This window comes from Myotis myotis, unplaced genomic scaffold, assembly GCF_014108235.1.
Source record: "Myotis myotis isolate mMyoMyo1 unplaced genomic scaffold, mMyoMyo1.p scaffold_m19_p_14, whole genome shotgun sequence".
In the NCBI taxonomy this organism is placed as follows: Eukaryota; Metazoa; Chordata; class Mammalia; order Chiroptera; family Vespertilionidae; genus Myotis; species Myotis myotis.
In genome coordinates this window covers 39,449,526-39,467,421 of record NW_023416318.1, presented here as the reverse complement: position 1 = coordinate 39,467,421, position 17,896 = coordinate 39,449,526, and the positions used below count along the sequence as shown (strand labels likewise).

At 42.7% G+C, this 17,896-nt stretch overlaps 1 protein-coding gene across 8 annotated transcripts in view; it reads left to right on the top strand.

Moving 5' to 3' along the window:
• Positions 1-17,579, top strand: part of RASGRP3 (RAS guanyl releasing protein 3) — a 107,375-nt gene extending 89,796 nt beyond the window's left edge. For all 8 annotated transcript variants that reach the window (XM_036334883.1, XM_036334890.1, XM_036334888.1 and 5 more), the window contains 6 exons: positions 1,445-1,560; positions 3,831-3,978; positions 8,747-8,783; positions 11,720-11,845; positions 12,179-12,543; positions 15,666-17,579. In XM_036334883.1, coding sequence (XP_036190776.1) covers positions 1,445-1,560; positions 3,831-3,978; positions 8,747-8,783; positions 11,720-11,845; positions 12,179-12,543; positions 15,666-15,674 — 801 coding nt within the window. In that variant the 3' untranslated portion in view covers positions 15,675-17,579. The remainder of the gene's footprint in view (positions 1-1,444; positions 1,561-3,830; positions 3,979-8,746; positions 8,784-11,719; positions 11,846-12,178; positions 12,544-15,665) is intronic.
• Positions 17,580-17,896: the final 317 nt, after the last annotated feature.

Below are 17,896 nucleotides of genomic sequence, written 5' to 3'. Positions count from 1 at the left end.
TTGATGTTTCTATCTCCCTTTCCCTTCCTTTCTGAAATCAATAAAAATCTTAATAAATAAATAAATAGCGGTTCCAGTGTAGGGAAAATGGAAACATTTGCTTGTGACATGACCAATTCTGTGTCTTCAAGTTCCAGACCTGTTTCATCAACCTCTTTCTCTTCGCTCTCCTCTTGTACAGTTAGAGTCTGTTTTATTGAATGTTTGAGACAGCTTCACCTGGAACTCTGAATTTCTCAGCAGCTTCTAACTGTGCTTGCTGAGATAAATCCTGGATCTCAGTTTCCCCCAAACTGTGTAGGTATCTGAAGCTGGGCTCTTATAGACATACCAGAGGCCCAGTGCAGGAATTTGTGCACAGGAGGGGTCAGCCGTGCACGATGGGAGTCCATTGGGCCGAGTCAGCTGGGGGGAGAGGTTGTGGGTGGTTGGCCAGCCAGCCCCACCCCTGATCAAGGTATTGGAGGCCGATTGGGGGTGGGGCCAGCCCCCAGGGGAAGGGGGGCTGATTGGGGCCTGGATCAGGCTGGTTGGCTGCCATAGTATGCGTCATAGCCACTGGTCATTCTGTTCGTTCTGGTTATTCTGCCAGTCCAGTCGCTGGGCTTTTATATATATAGATGGTTATGTGATGACAAAGAGGATATTCTTAGATTTCCAGACAGTGACCCTAGGATCCCCTGTAACCTGTCGAAGACGCCCTTTGGACATAGCCTTCCATGCCTTCTTTTCACTTTGCCTCTGTTTTGCTTTGCTGGCTGGTTCTCATGGATTTTAGCTGCTGCTGCCATCTGGGCTTGTTGTGTGGCGGCCTGTGTGGGATCTTGTTCCTCCAGCTCTGGTACTGATTCATCACTGCCAGCCTCTGTTCCAGACCCTGTCTCAGCCTGAGCTGTAGCAACTCCTGCTCTGTAGCAGGGAGGTTTCTGTGGCTTCACTGAACATCTTTGCGGGGACCACAGAACCAAGATAGCGGCAGCCTCATTACTTCTTATCTTAAACAATTTTAGGCTGTTCTCAATGCCTTCACTTCTGTTTGAACTTCAGAATTAGTTTGTTCACTTAAAATGATTCCCACTGGGACTTTGATTGGAGTTGCATTCAAAGCATACTTTAAATTTTGAAAAGTTTCACATTTTATAGCTCTATTTTCTATTGTCGTGGTATTGGCATTTGTGAATTCAACCCTGAGGTATCAGTTTACACCTATTTTCTCTGGGAAACCTTTTTAAGGCCACCTCTCCCACCCCATAGCACTGTTTTTATCATTAGCATTGCACTTATCTAGTTACACCATGAAGACTCTTGATTTTTTAATCTCCCATGAGATTCTAAGCTTCTTGATGGAAAGAATAATATGCTAGTTATCATTGCTTTCCCAATAAGAAGTTCAGAGCCTGACTTATAAGTGGTCATTCAATAAATATTTGTCTTTTCTTTGTAGTCTGTGTTTAGAAACTATGACCATGACCATGATGGGTACATCTCCCAAGAGGACTTTGAAAGTATAGCTGCCAACTTTCCCTTCTTGGATTCCTTCTGTGTGCTGGACAAAGATCAGTAAGTGTTGATTTTGTTATATTTTAATGCAACTTTCCTGAAGCAGAAAATTTTTATCAAAAGAGAACAAGGAAGTGGTTCGTCTACATCTTGACAGCTTCCATCCTAGTGCGTTGCTGAATCTAACATTTCACTGAATTTTCTCTTGGTGGCCATGAACATGACTGGTTGGATGGAATCGCAGGACAGTTCACATCGTCAGTGCTGAGTACAAGCGCCCACTTGCAAGTTAGCCCAGCTCTCCATTTCCCACATTATTTCTACTGTTTAGCTAGTTCATCAACCCCGAAACCTCCATCAGAAAAAGTAGAGGAGAAATAGTGTTAGGGCTGGCCTGGTACAGTCCTCAGCATCAGCGAACCTGTAGGCAATCTATAAACTCACCAAGAAAGTAAGATTTTTATTTTTTACTTTTTGATTGTGGTTTTCATGAGAGCAGGTTATGGCTGCAGATAGCCAAGACTACACCTATCCTTTTTTGTTTTTCCTTTGCCAGCTCAAAGGTTGTCTTGATAAACAACAACAAAAATTTTCTTTATCTTCAAATAATTCTTGAAAAATTAAATGAGTGTAGAGGCTAAAACCCAGCTCTTTGAAAAAAATGATTAAAAAATAATTTCCTAGAAAGCCTGGCATTAATAATTTGATTAATTTTTAATTATCTGAGATTAATTCATAGTTTAAAAACCATCCATAATGAAATGCAGGGTTTTATATTGGTGATATGTCCACATTATATCATATTAAATTCCTCTAATATTTTTGTTGGTGTAAGAAATTTTTAAAAATTAAAACTGTATGTAGTTCAACATACCAAGGAAAGCCTTCGTACTTTATCATAAATGTCTTAAAAACTTAATTCATCTGTATTGTATATCTAGAACAAATAATACTTTTAAACGAATTAAATTATTAAAAACAAAAACTTCCTTTATGAAAGTTAAGTTACCCACAAGCTGCCCACTTCTTCCCTTTGTTTGTTTCTATGAGTAGCACATACATAGGACATAAACTTAAAATCATTTCCCAGTCTTTATTCCTTGTTCTCTGCTGATATTTTAGATGTAACTGAGACTTCCCAGCAGATATATAACTTTTTTTCCCCAAAAAACGAAGATTTGAAGTATTCATAGCTTATATGATTTCTTTGGTCAGACAAAGATGTTTATTTTGAGAGGAAAGTGGACCATCCAGGAAGAGAGTCTAGCAGGTTGCTGAAGATGTAGCACCAAGATCCAGGGGAACAGTCAGGGCTGGAGATGTAGAATGTGATGTCTTCAGCCCAGTGGAGTAAACTGGAGTCCCAGGCGTAAGAGCCGAGACGGGGCCCGAGGAATGTGATTTCGGGGGCTCCCCTCCCCTCATGTAGAAGCTAAAATGAAGAAGTGGGTCCTGCAGAAGAGCCAGGGAAGGAGGATCATGGAAAGGGAGGGAAACACAGGCATCCCTGGAGGAGACACTGTCACATGCCGCCCTCAGGTAAACAAGCTCAATGAATGAGAAAAGGCTACTTGAGGCTGTCATTGTGGCCGTTTCAATAGAATGGTAAGGTTAGAAACCTGATCATATGGTGTAAAGAGTAATGGAAGGAATGGAAAAAATGTCTAATGAATACTCTTTTTGAGAAATTTTGGAATTTGAGAAGAGAGAAAAGACAAGTATAGGAGATGGCGTCAGGACTGAGGAAAGACATTTTTAGGAAGGAAGTCCTGGGCATATCAGTAAGCAGAGGAGGAGTGGGCGGAGAGAGGGAGCAGAACCTGGGGAGGCTGGAGAGGGGGGATGGGAGAAGGACTTCCTCTGAGAGAGGATGACTCCAAGAGAGGGTTACCAATGGCAGTGGCTTGCATGGCATCACACTGAGTAAACATGAGAATGGTGGGTCCAATGATCAGTTCTCTGCCTTCCTCTTGCAGTCTGATTCTTGCAAACTCTGTTGCAAGGCAAGGGGTAGAAAGGAGATGTCCTCCTGGAAGCTCCTATTTAGTAATAAAGGAGACTTTCTGTGCTACGGTGCACAGGACACACACACACACACACACACACACACACACACACACACACACACACACACACACCTGCTTACTAAGAAAGCCTTTGGCGCTTCAAACCTATGAGAGGCCCTTTCCTCCTTTCAGACGTAACAGAGAAGTGAACCTTCCTTACCTGCTTTCAGCCACAAAGGTTTGGGGGAGTAAATGATTAAAGTGTGACGACCACTTTGCAATATGGTATTCAAAGATCCCTCCCTTCTTTGATTCTCTTCACAGGGATGGCCTAATAAGTAAAGATGAAATGATGGCTTACTTCCTGAGAGCTAAGTCCCAACTACACTGTAAAATGGGACCAGGATTTATCCATAATTTTCAGGAGATGACCTATCTCAAGCCAACCTTCTGCGAACACTGTGCAGGATTTGTAAGTCTGTCTCCCATTGGTTCCTCTTGTCTGTAGTTATTTGTGCTGCATTCTGAGAAGGCTCACTAAACAGAACCCGTTGACTGCCTTGGATCAGAAGTTAAACATGGTGGCTCCCTAAAAATAAAACTTACATAAAAAAACAAAAGCAAGATCTGCAGGTTTAGTTATATTCTTTCTAGGAATGCAGGGCTAGCCAAGATAGGGAAGACTGGTGAGCCTGTTAACACGAGTGAGCAATTTCTCCTACTTACTCCCTGCCAGGGAAACGTTCCACCCAATGAGCCCTGGCATTCATCACTAATACTCATAAGTGGTGCAATTAAGGAGGGTATTCATCTTAGCCAGTTCCTCCCAGTTCTTATTTCATATGGTGTCAGTCACTAGAAATCCATCACGGCATGGCTCAGTAATTTATAACTCAAAAAGGAAAAAGACCTTTTTGGAGAGAGGATGGATATAACATTTACCCAGCACTTGAAGTACTTCCGTAGACATGAGTGTAATTAATCCTCATTACTAGCTGTGACATGGACATTTGACTCTCCCAATTTGCCTGTGAAGGTAGGAGGTCCAGAGAGGATAACCCAAGTTTCCCAGGATTGCACAGCCAGTAGTGACCAGAGCCGGGACTCAGATGTCTAAATGTCCAGCACCTAAATCCTGTGCTCTACCCACTCCACTGCAACCAATGAAGTTTACACACTTCATTTTCCCACATTTGATAAGTCTTTGGGAAACTAAGGTCAGCTTTGATCCTGGTATTAAACAAAGACTTTTGTGCCCTGGACATCTTCTAGTTGATGCCCAAGTTACAATAAGATGGAAAATGTGGTCCTCTACATAAGAGTGGCCCAGCAGCCAAGTGAATATGATTATTGCTCCTGGCTCGGTTACGTTAGCTTCATTCACTGTTGACCCATGTTGAATTCATAGCTGATAGTATATGCTACTACTAAATGACATTTTCCCCATCCCGTTCTTGAAGAACTAGCGTTGAGAGGCCCCAAAGACAGGATTCTGTGTTTAAGCACATACCACTCTGACAATGGATAAACAAGAGGCAGTGGTTACCTCAAAGATGGCCCCAACTGGTCACAGCAGTTGATGTTGTCAAGGGCAAGGCCAGCCTAACAAGCTCTCTGCCCCACCCCCCACCCCCAGGGAAAGAGAGCTTCTATGAGCTTCACCACTGGAATTGCATTCCCAGACCACTTTATCATAAAAGAAATCTGTCTCCTTTTTTGTGTTTCTCTTTTCTGGTGGGAATTTTTGCACATATGTATACCTGAAAAGCACTGAAGTGGGATGAGGCCATGTGTAGCTCTCAACTGCAGAGTGAGGCTCAGTGAACCTGTTAGGCCATGGCACAGACCAGCCGGAAGTCAGGTTGAGATGTCTGTCTTTTGGTGTGTTGTGAGAGCTGGAAGGCCCTTATCAAATCTCAGGAGCTTATCTCTGCTCTCCAGTCCTTCCGGATGTCTCTCCATGAAAAGGACTGTCACCAGTTCTGTGGAAACAACAAGGCAGTGTTTCTGGGGTGCATCCACATTCCTCTCCCCAGCTCATCAGAGCAGATTTGCTGGCGCTAGGTTCTTGATGCGGCTGGGTTGAGGTAGAAAGCTATGGACTTGGAGTCAGGAATCCTGGCTTTGAATCTCACCTCTGTCCCTTATATTCACCCTTTGTTCTTGACCAAGTTATTGACCATCTCTTTGTTTTCCTATCTGTAAAGGGGGTTAATACTTACCTGTCATGTTGTGTGTCACATAGCTCAGAGTAAATATATATCTTATATATTTTAGTGTTCCTTGATACTGTTGGCGTTTAATGGAAATTAAATCATTAAAATTGTAATGTCCCTATTTTATTTTTCAAAAGATATTTAATCGTTGATACAATTTGATTTGATCTTTACTCACAAACATTTTTAAAAGCCCATTGGGTTCAAAGGGATTTGTAACCATAAGTCTCACCCTGGCTGGTGTGACTTAGTTGGTTGAGCGTTGGCCTGTGTTCCGAAAGGTCTCTGGTTTGTTTCCCAGTCGGGTACATGCCAGAGTTTTGGGCTCAATTCCCAGTAGGGAGTGTACAGGAGGCAGCCAGTTGATGTTTCTCTTTCATATCGATGCCTCTCCCTCTCCCTTCCTCTCTCTCTAAAATCAATATAATCATATTTAAAATAAATAAAACTCTCTAGATATATCATTGAAAGGCTTTGTAGGGGGATGTAAGGAACCATTTATCAGTGACTGGACCACCTGCTTTCGAAACAAATTCCATTTTAAGGGTAAGAAAGATAAACAGACAGTACTTAAAATACACTTATTTTAAAATTAGAATTCCAGAACTGAAAGACTTTTGCTAATTCCCTTATTTCAGGGTCTGGAGAGTTAAGTGACTTCCCTAAGGTCACATGGAACCTTAGCAGCAGGTCTGTGACTCATCTCCAGGTCTCCTGACTCCCGGTCCAGTGCTCCTCACATCACAACCAATCCCCCAAATGTTATAGCAGCCTGAGGTCTCCAATCAAAGGACTGTGGGAAGTGCTCCTACTCACTCATCTACATGAGGTCACCCTCTCCTTGTCCTTGGCTGGCTCACTACCCAGAGCCTCTTCCTGCCCAGTGTTGTCTCCTAGTTGCTAAGCAAGGAGGCAACAAGCAATACCCTGACTTCCCCTCCTGAGAGGACTCGGGCTTGCCTGTATCTCCTTCAGCAGTCCCTGCAGCTATGCTAACAACGTCATACCCGGATGGTAGGATGCTTCCTAACGCTTACCCTTTCTTGTCCTAAATCAGTGGCTTTTGGTCCCCACACAGGGCACCCAGGAGCAGTGGCTTCCTGTCTTTCTTCCAAGCGACACATTGTTCTTTCCCTGCTTACTAGCTATGAGGCCTGGCCAGCTGAATTCACCTCTCTGTAGCTCAGTCTCATCTGTAAAAATGAGGAAATTATTATTTCCTATCCCACAGGGAGACTGAGCATCAAATGAGTTAATACACATAAAGAGCTTAAAACTGTGCTTCTCCCATAGCAAGACTCCAATATACCTTAGCTATCCTTATTATTATTGTTAGTGCTATTACCAAGGACTCAATGAGGTAATAATTTCTTGTCACTACAAAGTTTCCCAGACATGGGACCTTGCAACTTATTTAATTTCCTGGATCATCACACTTACCTGTTATAAAAAAGGAACAAAAGAGATTATCTTGATGGTCCTTATGGCTCTGACATGATGTCTCTGCCCTGACCACCCACTTGCTTTTGCTGTATTGTCTCCTCCCGCCCTTGCCCAGTCACCCTAGGCACCTGAGGCCTTGCCACCAGGCAGTTGCCATATATATATATATATATATATATATATATATATATATATATATATATATATATTAATTGATTTCAGAGAGGAAGGGAGAGGGAGAGAGAGGCAGTAGAAACATCAATGATGAGAGAGAATCACTGATCGGCTGCCTCCTGTACACCCCTCCCCCCCACTGGAGATTGAGCCCGCAACTCTGGCATGTGCCCTCACTGGAAATCAAACATTGAGCTGTGACCTGGTTCATAGGTCATGCTCAACCACTGAGCCACACCAGCTGGGCCCCATCAGTTGTCTTAATAATCCTTCTTGTCCCCAAGGTAACAAGTTGCCCTGTCCCAGGAGTCATTTGCAACTTAATAATGTAATCTGAAGAACCAAATAACTTTTAAGGCTCAAAGGAATCACTCTCCCCTGGAGGGAGTTTCTTGTCAGAAGGAGGGTAAGGGAGCAGCCTTTAGAATGCCCTTGCATCACTTCACATTGGCGGCTACTTATTCCCGTCAGAGGGCCATAATGCCTACACTCAGGGCATTGTTCCCGGTAGTGCATTGTGAGTGACATCTCCATCAGCCCCAGGAGGCCACCAGCCCGGCTTCTTTCCAAATTATTTTATTAAGTAGATATCAGTCACCTAACCTAACCAGTAAAAGGTTCGGGGGAGCTTCCTCCGCTTAAGCTCAGCCCGTTTCATTCATCTACACTGTATGTTCCTGGTGTCCCTGGAACCCACATGCAAGTGCTGTGACCGGCACAGAAAGAACACGGGAAAGCCCCTTCTTCACGGTTTCCAGTATGACACCACCAGGAAGATGCCCCGGAACTGCCTGGGCAAATGCTCCGTCGCTTCCTGCATCTCACTTCCTACTTGGTTGGCAGAATCTGAGCCTTTTCTGCATCCTTCATCCCTCACCCTCACCCTCAGCTCTGGCTCAGGCCAAACACTGAGCAAATGCGGAGAATGAATACACGAATAAATAGTAGATCCTTTCCTCTTCTGCTGAAGTACTAATGTTACTCAGAAAATAACCTGGCAAAATATAAATGCTTTAGTGGGATGTGCACTGCTTAGGTTGCTTAATTCCCTGCAACGGGCACCTAGAGCAGCATGAATAAGACGAAAGCCAAAGACAGAAAAAGTCTCCCCCGTGAATTTTGCTGAGAGTGCAGGTGCTAAAGTCCAATAAATGCACCACCGTCAGTTTCCCATCCCAGCTCCCATTTGGCTCCCAGACAGAAAAGGGAAGCAGAATTCCTGTTATCACCCAGCTGGAGCGGGCTGGGGGAGGGTTCTTCTATCTGACAGGAAGGGTGTCAGGGGCAGCTACATCCTGTTTGTGCTCCACTAGTCATCACGCTTCCCAGGACTTCCTTCTTCGGGGCCTTGTTTTCTTTCCAGATTTTTCTTCAGATTCCCTGACATCCCTTTGTCTTTTGTTACAGCTCTGGGGCATTATCAAGCAAGGATACAAATGCAAAGGTAAATACGTGTTACTGTGTTAACATTTTTTACAGGTGACATCTGGGACAAGAATCAAATGTGTCTGATGAAACCACAAAAGCTCTTGGCATGAAGGAGAACTTGGGTCTTTGGGGCCACTGGCAACTGAGGAGTTAATGTGTCTAGGAAAGGACTCCCCGGAGTTTGGGGGAGCCCAGACTGGGTTTTCATAGCTTGTTAAAGAGGAAGCACACACTTCTATCAGTCCGCATACATCTAGCCCCCGCGTCTAAAATATCATGCTCATAATCGTGCTAAGTGAATAAGCCAGTCAGAGAAAGATAAATACCTCATGATCTCACTCATTTGTGGAGTATAGAGAACAACATAGACTGATGAACAGGGACAGATCCAAAGACAGAGAAACAGCGATCAGACTATCAATCCCCAGAGGGAAAGTAGGGGAGGGTGGGGGCAAGGGGAAGAGATCAACCAAAGGACTTGTATGCATGCATATAAGCTAAACCAATGGACATGGACAACAGGGGGATGAGAGCATGAGTGGGGGTGGGGGGGAGGATAGGGGTTTAATGGGGGGGGGGGTGAGGACACATTTGTAATACCTTAACTAATAAAGAATTTTAAAAAAATAAAATAGCATGCTCATAATTATCAGCACACATCAAATAAGGTGGGAATTCTGAAGTGGGACAGGCCTTGCTGAACTGCTGCATTGTATAAGAACTTTATCCCTCAAGGGGAAAAACACACACATAATCAATACATATGCATTGCTTTCCACTCTCACAGAGCTATTCCTTTCCCTAGTAAGTCACAGATATTGATGAGAAGAGAAACCTTAAAATGTACTTTTGTCCCTTTCAATGAATTAATTCACATAGCTCCCCCATTTAGTTAAAATATATGAACTGAATAAATACATATGTGATGATTGTAAACACATGCAAATTACTAGGCATTTAGGACTGTGTTTGCTGTTTGTAACATGATTATTATACATGATTGATATTTGATTTAAGAAATGGCTGAATATTTTATGCAGACTCTTGGCACTGGTTCTTTTAAGAACCTGATCATGCTCTTGAAAAATATAATAAAACTGTTGGTGATTGTGGGAACGGCATCAGGTGCTAGACTGGTGGGGTCGGACCAGACCTGGGTTCAGCAACCTCAGTACTTGAGCTCTGGCTAGGAAATAATTCAGAGCCAAGACTCCAACTGTAAGAGAACATTTATGTGGAAAATCACAGAAGTAGGAGACGTAATTCATAGAAGAAATGGGCTTAGGAAACAAGTTATAGAGACAAAAGAAGGGCCCTGGGAGCTTAGAAGTGAGGAAGGTAAAGGTGACTTGCCTGGCGGGGGAGGAGGAGGGAGGAGAGGAGGAAAGGAAAGGCTCCGCAGGGCCCCCAGAAGGGAGAGGGGCTGGGTCCTCCATCTTAAGGGTTTAAGGGTGGAGATTTTAGGGGAGGTCCCAGGGGAAGATCTCAGAATATTCAGCAGCTTTCCAGGTGTGTCCTTTCAGGGTCAGGTTCTCCTTTGATTGATTGGTTGGCACCAGGGCAAAGGGGTCATATTTCAATGCAGCTGGTCCTGAGGTCAGCCTTGGTGTCACTGGTCTGGTTTTGCTGCTTTTCTGGATGGAGCTGAAATACAACTGAGGCCAGGATGTTACCTCTAGGGAGGAAAGGCCAGGGGATCCGAATGGCATGACCACCAATGTGCTAGGGGAGGAAAGGTCATGCTGGGCACGAGGTCCCATCCTGTAATTGCCCTTTGCTAGGCACCCAGGGCCTTCCACCCTGGTGGCTTCTGTACCTGGCCCATTGTCCTGGCTCTGCTCATGCCTGTCTAACTGCCTCCCACGAAACAACAGAAAGAGACATCTTGATCACAGGATGCCTTCAGATTACTCTTGGTCCCTTGTGATGCTTTTTTCTCTAGTCATCTTTCGGTGTTTGGCCCTCATTTTGCGTGAACAGAACACTTCCCTTAATCTCAGTGGGAGCCACATTTTAGTGCTCAAAATTCTTCCCTTTAGTTCTTTGTATCAGTGTCTTAGTCTAACTTGGATTTTTACTTTCAAGCAGCAAAGATACTCCAGTATCTTATGCCCATTAGTTTTATCCTGGTTCTGTCCCTTGTACCCTAAAAGACAGACAGACAGACACACACACACACACACACACACACACAATTTTATGAAGATGAATATCAGTTAAACTCTTGGGTCATCTTTGTACATATGGCATTTTCTCTTAAAGGCACAGAGAGTGAAAAAACTAAAATAGACTGAACATGTGTTTACAACTTGATCTTTCTGTGATGTCATTCATTACAAGACTATTTGAAATAAGACCATTTGGGGAAAATAGGTATTGGAAATCATTAGGTCCTCTGATGGTAAGAGAGAAATATACTCTTTAAAATTATCCTATCTGCTCAGTGAATCTAAGGGAAATGTAGGACTGGCATCAGACGAAAAATTTCTACACCAAGTAGCAATTAATATTCTGCTTTTTTAAAAAGTAAAGCATTCTAATGGGAAATTTCACAGACTCTACTTCTGGCCCCCATTCTGCCTCTCTGTGGGGAATCTATGGCCTGGGAAAGAACCCCAGGCTCACGGTGCTTGCATTTAGTTTGGGGCAAAGGCAACTCCTCACCCAACCTAGCCCCTGCTTGTTGGCTCCCAGCACCTCAATGAACTGTGTAGAAAAAGAACCTGAACAAATATAAGAGAACTACAGGGATTCCAGACTGGCAAGAGTCCCACTGGCCCTTTTCCAGCCCCTAGACATACCCTGTGAGCCTGAATCGGGCTCTGAGAGTCAACACAGAATCCAGGATGGGGGAGGGGAGGGTGAACAGCTCAAGTGCAACCCTAGACACCCAGTCAGCACCAGAGGCACTTGGTTCTCACTAACCGTCTGTGATGCTTTGGGATTTTTCAGACTGCGGAGCCAATTGTCACAAGCAGTGCAAAGACCTCCTGGTTCTGGCCTGCAGGAGATTCGCCCGGGCCCCCTCCTTGAGCAGTGGTCATGGGTCGCTGCCTGGAAGCCCCTCATTGCCCCCAGGTAATGTCCTCTACTTTCTTTACTACCCCCGTTTCTCTCTGCTCCCCTTCCCACGCCTGGACCTCAGTTGGGTTCTGGATCTAAACCTGGTCAGAGTCATTATAAACACCAAGGCATTCTTCAGGGTGAGCAGCAGTGGCTACGGCCTTGAGTTCCCTCACTTCCCTCTGCTTTCAGGTCTAGCATGCAATTCACCTGAAGCCAATTTCATTCTGCCTCTGGCCTCTTGCTCTGGGACCTGACCTGTCAGACTCCTGTTGTTTGTACCAACTTTGATGGTTTGCTACGAAGCAATCAGATGCCCAATAACCACAATAATTTTTCCCCTTGCAGTGCAGGATGAGGTGTTCGAGTTCCCTGATGTCGCTGCTGGACACCAAGACCTGGACAGCAGAGCCATCACTCTGGTTACAGGCTCTTCTCGCAAGATTTCCGTGAGGTTGCAGCGGGCCACCACCAGCCAGGCCACCCAGACTGAGCCTGTGTGGTCAGAGGCTGGCTGGGGAGACTCAGGGTCCCACACCTTCCCCAAAATGAAATCCAAGTTCCATGACAAAGCAGCAAAGGACAAAGGCTTTGCCAAGTGGGAAAATGAGAAGCCCAGGGTACAGGCTGGCGTGGATGTTGTTGACCGGGGCACCGAGTTTGAGCCTGACCAGGATGAAGCAGACATGGGTGAAACCAGACAGGATGGTGAGGTCAGTGCTGGGTCAAACCACAAATAAATCAGAAGAGAAGCTGGCAGGGCTGAGATGAGTGTTCCAGTGAGTTCAGGAGGCGGTTTGGTAGTTTTGAAAGCAGAATGGTCGGGAATCAAGACATGTCACATTTTGGTTTTCCCACTGGCTGTTTATGTGACCTTGGGCAACATAGTTTTTTCTCTTTGGTCCTGTTTCATCATGTATAAAATTGAACTGGATGAGTCCTAAGACTTAGTGAAGGTGGCCATGTCTGTGTACTGAGATGATGTCCCAGGGACCCATGACTGTTGCGTGTATACATTATACCGGTGTGCTATACTAATCAGCTTAGTTTTCCAAGTTAGAATCAGGAGGTAGTGGAAGTGATAAAGGAGAGTTGGAAACTCTTACCCCTATTTTAAAAGGAGGCTTTGACCTGGCTGGTTTGGCTCAGTGGATAGAGCGTCGGCCTGCGGACTGAAGGGTCCCAGGTTTGATACCCCAGGCTTGATCCCCAGTGGGGGACGTGCAGGAGGCAGCTGATCAATGATTCTCTCTCATCATTGATCTCTCTCTCCCTCTGCCTTCCTCTCTGAAATCAATAAAAATATTTTAAAAAATAAATAAAATAAATAAAAGGAGGCATTGACAGCCTCATGAAGAAGGGAATGGTGAGAATGAGACATGGGGACCTCACGGTTCTCTAAGCCAGACTCTGCCTCCACACAAAAATTACACTCAAATCATCCAAAGCAAATTGGGAAGCATATGGAACTTGTTAGAGCAAGCTGAAACTATAAATTGATTCAACATGGACTTAGATAAATGTATTAGTCAACAATTCATAGTGTATTAAGAAAAGGGATTTGGGAAAATTGGTGTCATATTCCTAACCTTCAAAGCAGTGTCATGGAGGGCAGCCATCGTCTCCCTATTGAATCGTCTCATAAACCGAATATTGGGTTAGGCAGAGATCCTATTGGATCAAGCCAGTGCTCTTTATTCTTATGGGTGGCCCTCCACATTCCACACCCTTCAGGAGACCTAGACACATAGTCTCCGTAGTTTCCCAGGATAAGAAAAACTCCAATGACCTTTAATTAAAATTCCTCTAGTTCCTTCGTCACTGAAGACAATAAGGAGGCCACACATAGCCTCAGTCATATGAAGTTTATTGTAAGTTCCTGCTGAGCCATTTTGTTTCTTTCTTATAACACCAACTTTGTTTTAATATTTTTTATTGGTTTTGAGAGAGAGAGAGCAAGAGAGAAACATTGATGTGAGATTGATCAGCTGCCTTCTGCACACTCCCCACCAGGGATCAAGCTCGAAACCCAGGCATGTGCCCTGACCAGGAATCGAACCAGCAACCTTTCAGTGCATGGAATGATGCCCAAACAACTGAGCAACACTGGCCGGGGCTCTTATAACATCAACTTTAAAAAACAGCTTCACTGACATATAATTTACATACTATCAAATCTACCTATTTAAAGTGTATAATTCAATGGTTTTAAGTATATTCACAATGTTGCACAACCATCATTACATTCTAATTTTAGAACATTTACATCATTCAAAAAAAAACCAAAAAACAAAAACACCTTGTGCCCATTAGAGGTCATTTCTCATCTCCCCACCTAACCCTGCCCTAGGTAACCAACTAATTTACTCTCTGTCTTTGTATATTTTCAATACCAACTTCATTTATTTTTATTTTAATACATTTTTATTGATTTGAGAGAGAGGAAGGAAAAGGGAGAGAGAGAGAGAGAGAGAGAGAGAGAGAGAGAGAGAGAGAGAGAGAGAAAGAAAGAAAGAAAGAAAGAAAGAAAGAAAGAAAGAAAGAAAGAAAGAAAGAAAGAAAGATTGATTGAAACATTGATTGGCTGCCTCCTACACGTCCCCTGCTGGGGAGAGAGCCCAAAACCTGGGCATTTGCTGTGACCTGGTATGGAACCTCTCAGTGTATGGGACGATGCTAAAGCAACTGAGCCACACCAGCCAGAGCCCAACTTTATTGTTAATGTTCCCCTACTAATCACCTTGGCAAATATTTCAGTCCTATCCAGTATTTCTTTTAATGGTCTAACATAGTTAGCTTGGAATATAAAGGTGAATAGGAAAAAAATCATGATTTCATGATAGAGGAAGATATCGTAGGGTAAAATCTTGGGATCTAAAAAAAGGCTTTGGGGAATTCAGGAAAGTGCATTATATTTATGTAAAATTATATATATGCACCTATGCTCACTTCAGGGCAGAGTTTCTTAAGAAGGTCTGCAATCCAAAAAGCAGTGAGGAATCAGTGTTAGATTTATCAGATGGTGCCTGAAATTGTACTAGTCACTCCAAGTACCAATTCAGCCTGCAGAGGCCATTGCCATGAGCAATGTGGCTGTTATTGAAATCTCAGAAAAAGAGCTTCTATGGTAGAGTAAATATCGGTATAGATATAGATCTTTTTCCTTTATAAATTTTCTCAGTATCCTTATACTAATGTACTGTATATTATGAATTTCCAAAAGGGAAACCTTTCCCTGGCCAGTTTTTCTCAGTGGTTAGATTAGAGTGTCAGCCCTCGGACTGAAGGGTCACGGGTTTGATTCTGGTCAAGGCTACATACCTTGGTTTCAGGCTCGATTCCAGGCCCCAGTCGGGACGTGTACATGCGACAACCAATTGATGTGTCTCTCTCATATCAATGTTTCTCTCTCACCTTCCTCCTTCCCTTCCATGCTCTCTCTCTCTAAAAAAAAAAAAAAAAAAAAAAAAAAAAAAAATCAATGGAAAAAAATATCCTTGGGTGAGGACTATAAATAAATAAATAAATAAATAAATAATAAAATAAAATAAAATAAAATAACAGGGAAACCTCCACAAGGGATATTTCAGGGACCGAGTACCCTTTAGGCAGAAGTGTCCTTCTTGGCAAGCATCCTTATTGGGTGGGAGCCTCTGTATGGATGCCTTTAAGATTTCATGTGCTGGGTGGATACATGATCTTTTATTCTCTCTAAATCTTGAGAGTACAGATTCTGATCACTTGAGATGGTCCTTCAAATAAACAGCATTCTAGGAACACTCTTATTTTGTTCAATGAGACACAGCCATGCACCAGGTTCTGATTTGTATTGCAGGATGGCTGACTTCGGGCTGAAGACACCGGAGGCAATCACGTGGCATTTGGAAGCAGCAAGATGAGAAACGCGGAAGAACCGTCCAGCTCTCAGGAACTTACCTGAAAAGATATGTGGACGTTTACTGCCTAGTGACACCGTGGGATCTCCCTGATTGGACTGTGGGACAGAGGATTTGCCCTATGAACTATTTATTTCCTCCCCCTGCCCCTGGTTAGGTGCCGCAAAGACTGTGTTATGTAGTTGGTGGTTTTCCCATGTATCTTTCTCTAGAGCCATTCATATACGGGTGAAATGAAAGCTTTTGTGCATGTACTTGATACTTACTCTCTAACTCAGACTTTGCTTTTTTGTGAGAATATTATTTCAGTATTTTTATATACTTTTTTGGGGGGAGGGGGTTTTAATGAGGAGTTGATCTTGAGGGGTTTTTTGTGTGCTTTTTGGATGGGACCAGGACTTAACATTTTCTTGAGGGACAGGATGCTATTCAGATCCTGGAAGGCAGTGATTCTTCTAAATGACCATCTGATGCAAGGAGAAGCTGTTTACATTTTGTTTTTTGTTTTTTTATCACATGGTTGCTATTAGGATGTGTAATAAGTCACACATTTATATATCACATAAGTCTTACCAATTCTGCATCACTAGGAAGCTCCGACACAGCCATGAAAACTCTCCTAACAAAAAAAAAACTTTCCTAATATTTACAATTGCCATAAATTACGAATATTGTAATTTATTGTAAATTAACTCTTCTTGTCCTACCTGACTAGGGTTAGTCATCTTTATTAAGACTTCTATTAAAACTGCTATTAAGAAATGTGAACCACAAAAAAATCAGTTCACATCTTTGGGGATAACATTTAGAAGAAACACAAACCACTTAGTGAAATATAAAACAACCATCAATTTTTAAAAACTCAAAGTAGTTCTAAGTATTTCATTTGTTAAAAGAGAGAATTTTGGGTTGTAAAAGAGACCTAAGAAATTACCATCCATAATTAAAGAGCGTCATAGGAAGCAAATCACAATCCAGCTTTGATGAACAACATTTCATTTAAAATTTTATTGTCAACATTTTATATATCTTTGACCCAAAATAACTCTCCGTGGGCCTGTTTGTTACATGATGAGAGGAGAAAGCACTTGGTTTAAGATGTTCAAAAGTAGAGATGGATTGAGCCTGGGGATGAGGGCAATGACCTGCTACCAAGTGATCAGTTAGAAACTGTACCTGCAGAGGCTCACTGGTCTACCTGTGGGAGTTTAAGTGTATATATAGTCCATGTAAGGTTGAATTCATTTCTATTTGGGGCAGTTACTTCAGTAAAAAATTGCCTTTCTTCTCTTTTCCCATTAGGTCATTGAGGACAGTTCTGCTCAGCAAACATTTGTTGAGCACCTGCTCTAGGCATTTCCTATGCTAGACGCACAGAGACAAGCAATGCTTGGTCTCTACCCTCAGAAGCTGAGAGCCTATGGGCATTAAGGCAAGGTGGTTGCTTAAAATACAGTTTCAAATTTGCTAGAACTGGCATAATTGTGCAATTCGGAGATGGATTTGCAGAGATATTGAAAATTAAACGAAGTTATTAGCTGAAGGAGCCGTGACTAAGCCAAGTAATAAGAGAATTCACCATATGGAAACACCTCAGAAGGTAAACAGCTACCCCCAAGTGTTGGTTTTTGTATATATGCTATCTATTCTTATTCATAAATGCAATGAAATACATGCTAACAAAATTAAAAACAGAAAATTGCAGTTTAAGTACAAGCAACCTTTCTTGTGTTATTGTTGTTTTTTTGAATTTAAGAAAATTCAGGAAGAAACTTGTTACTAAATGTTAGACTCTTCTTTTTCTTTTCAGAACAATTATATTCTTGCCACTCAGTATGGGCTACTTTTGAGTATAAAACAAACGCGAACAAAATAAAATAAAACAAACATATGTGTGTACTTATGTATAAACCAGGTGTGTATGTATATAAATATTACATACACTATACTCTTTGTAGAAATTTGAGTCCATAATGAGCAACTTAATAATTATGATTATATCATTTACTCACAACCAATGGCAATTGTGATGTTTCCAATCTATCAATGTCTCATAATCAGCAAAATAAACAAAATAGGCAAACCCATGGTGAAGCAGAAGGATATTCCTTCAGACCTTCCTTTTATGGTTTTGGTGATCATGGTCACCTTTTAGGTGGAAAGAAAAACA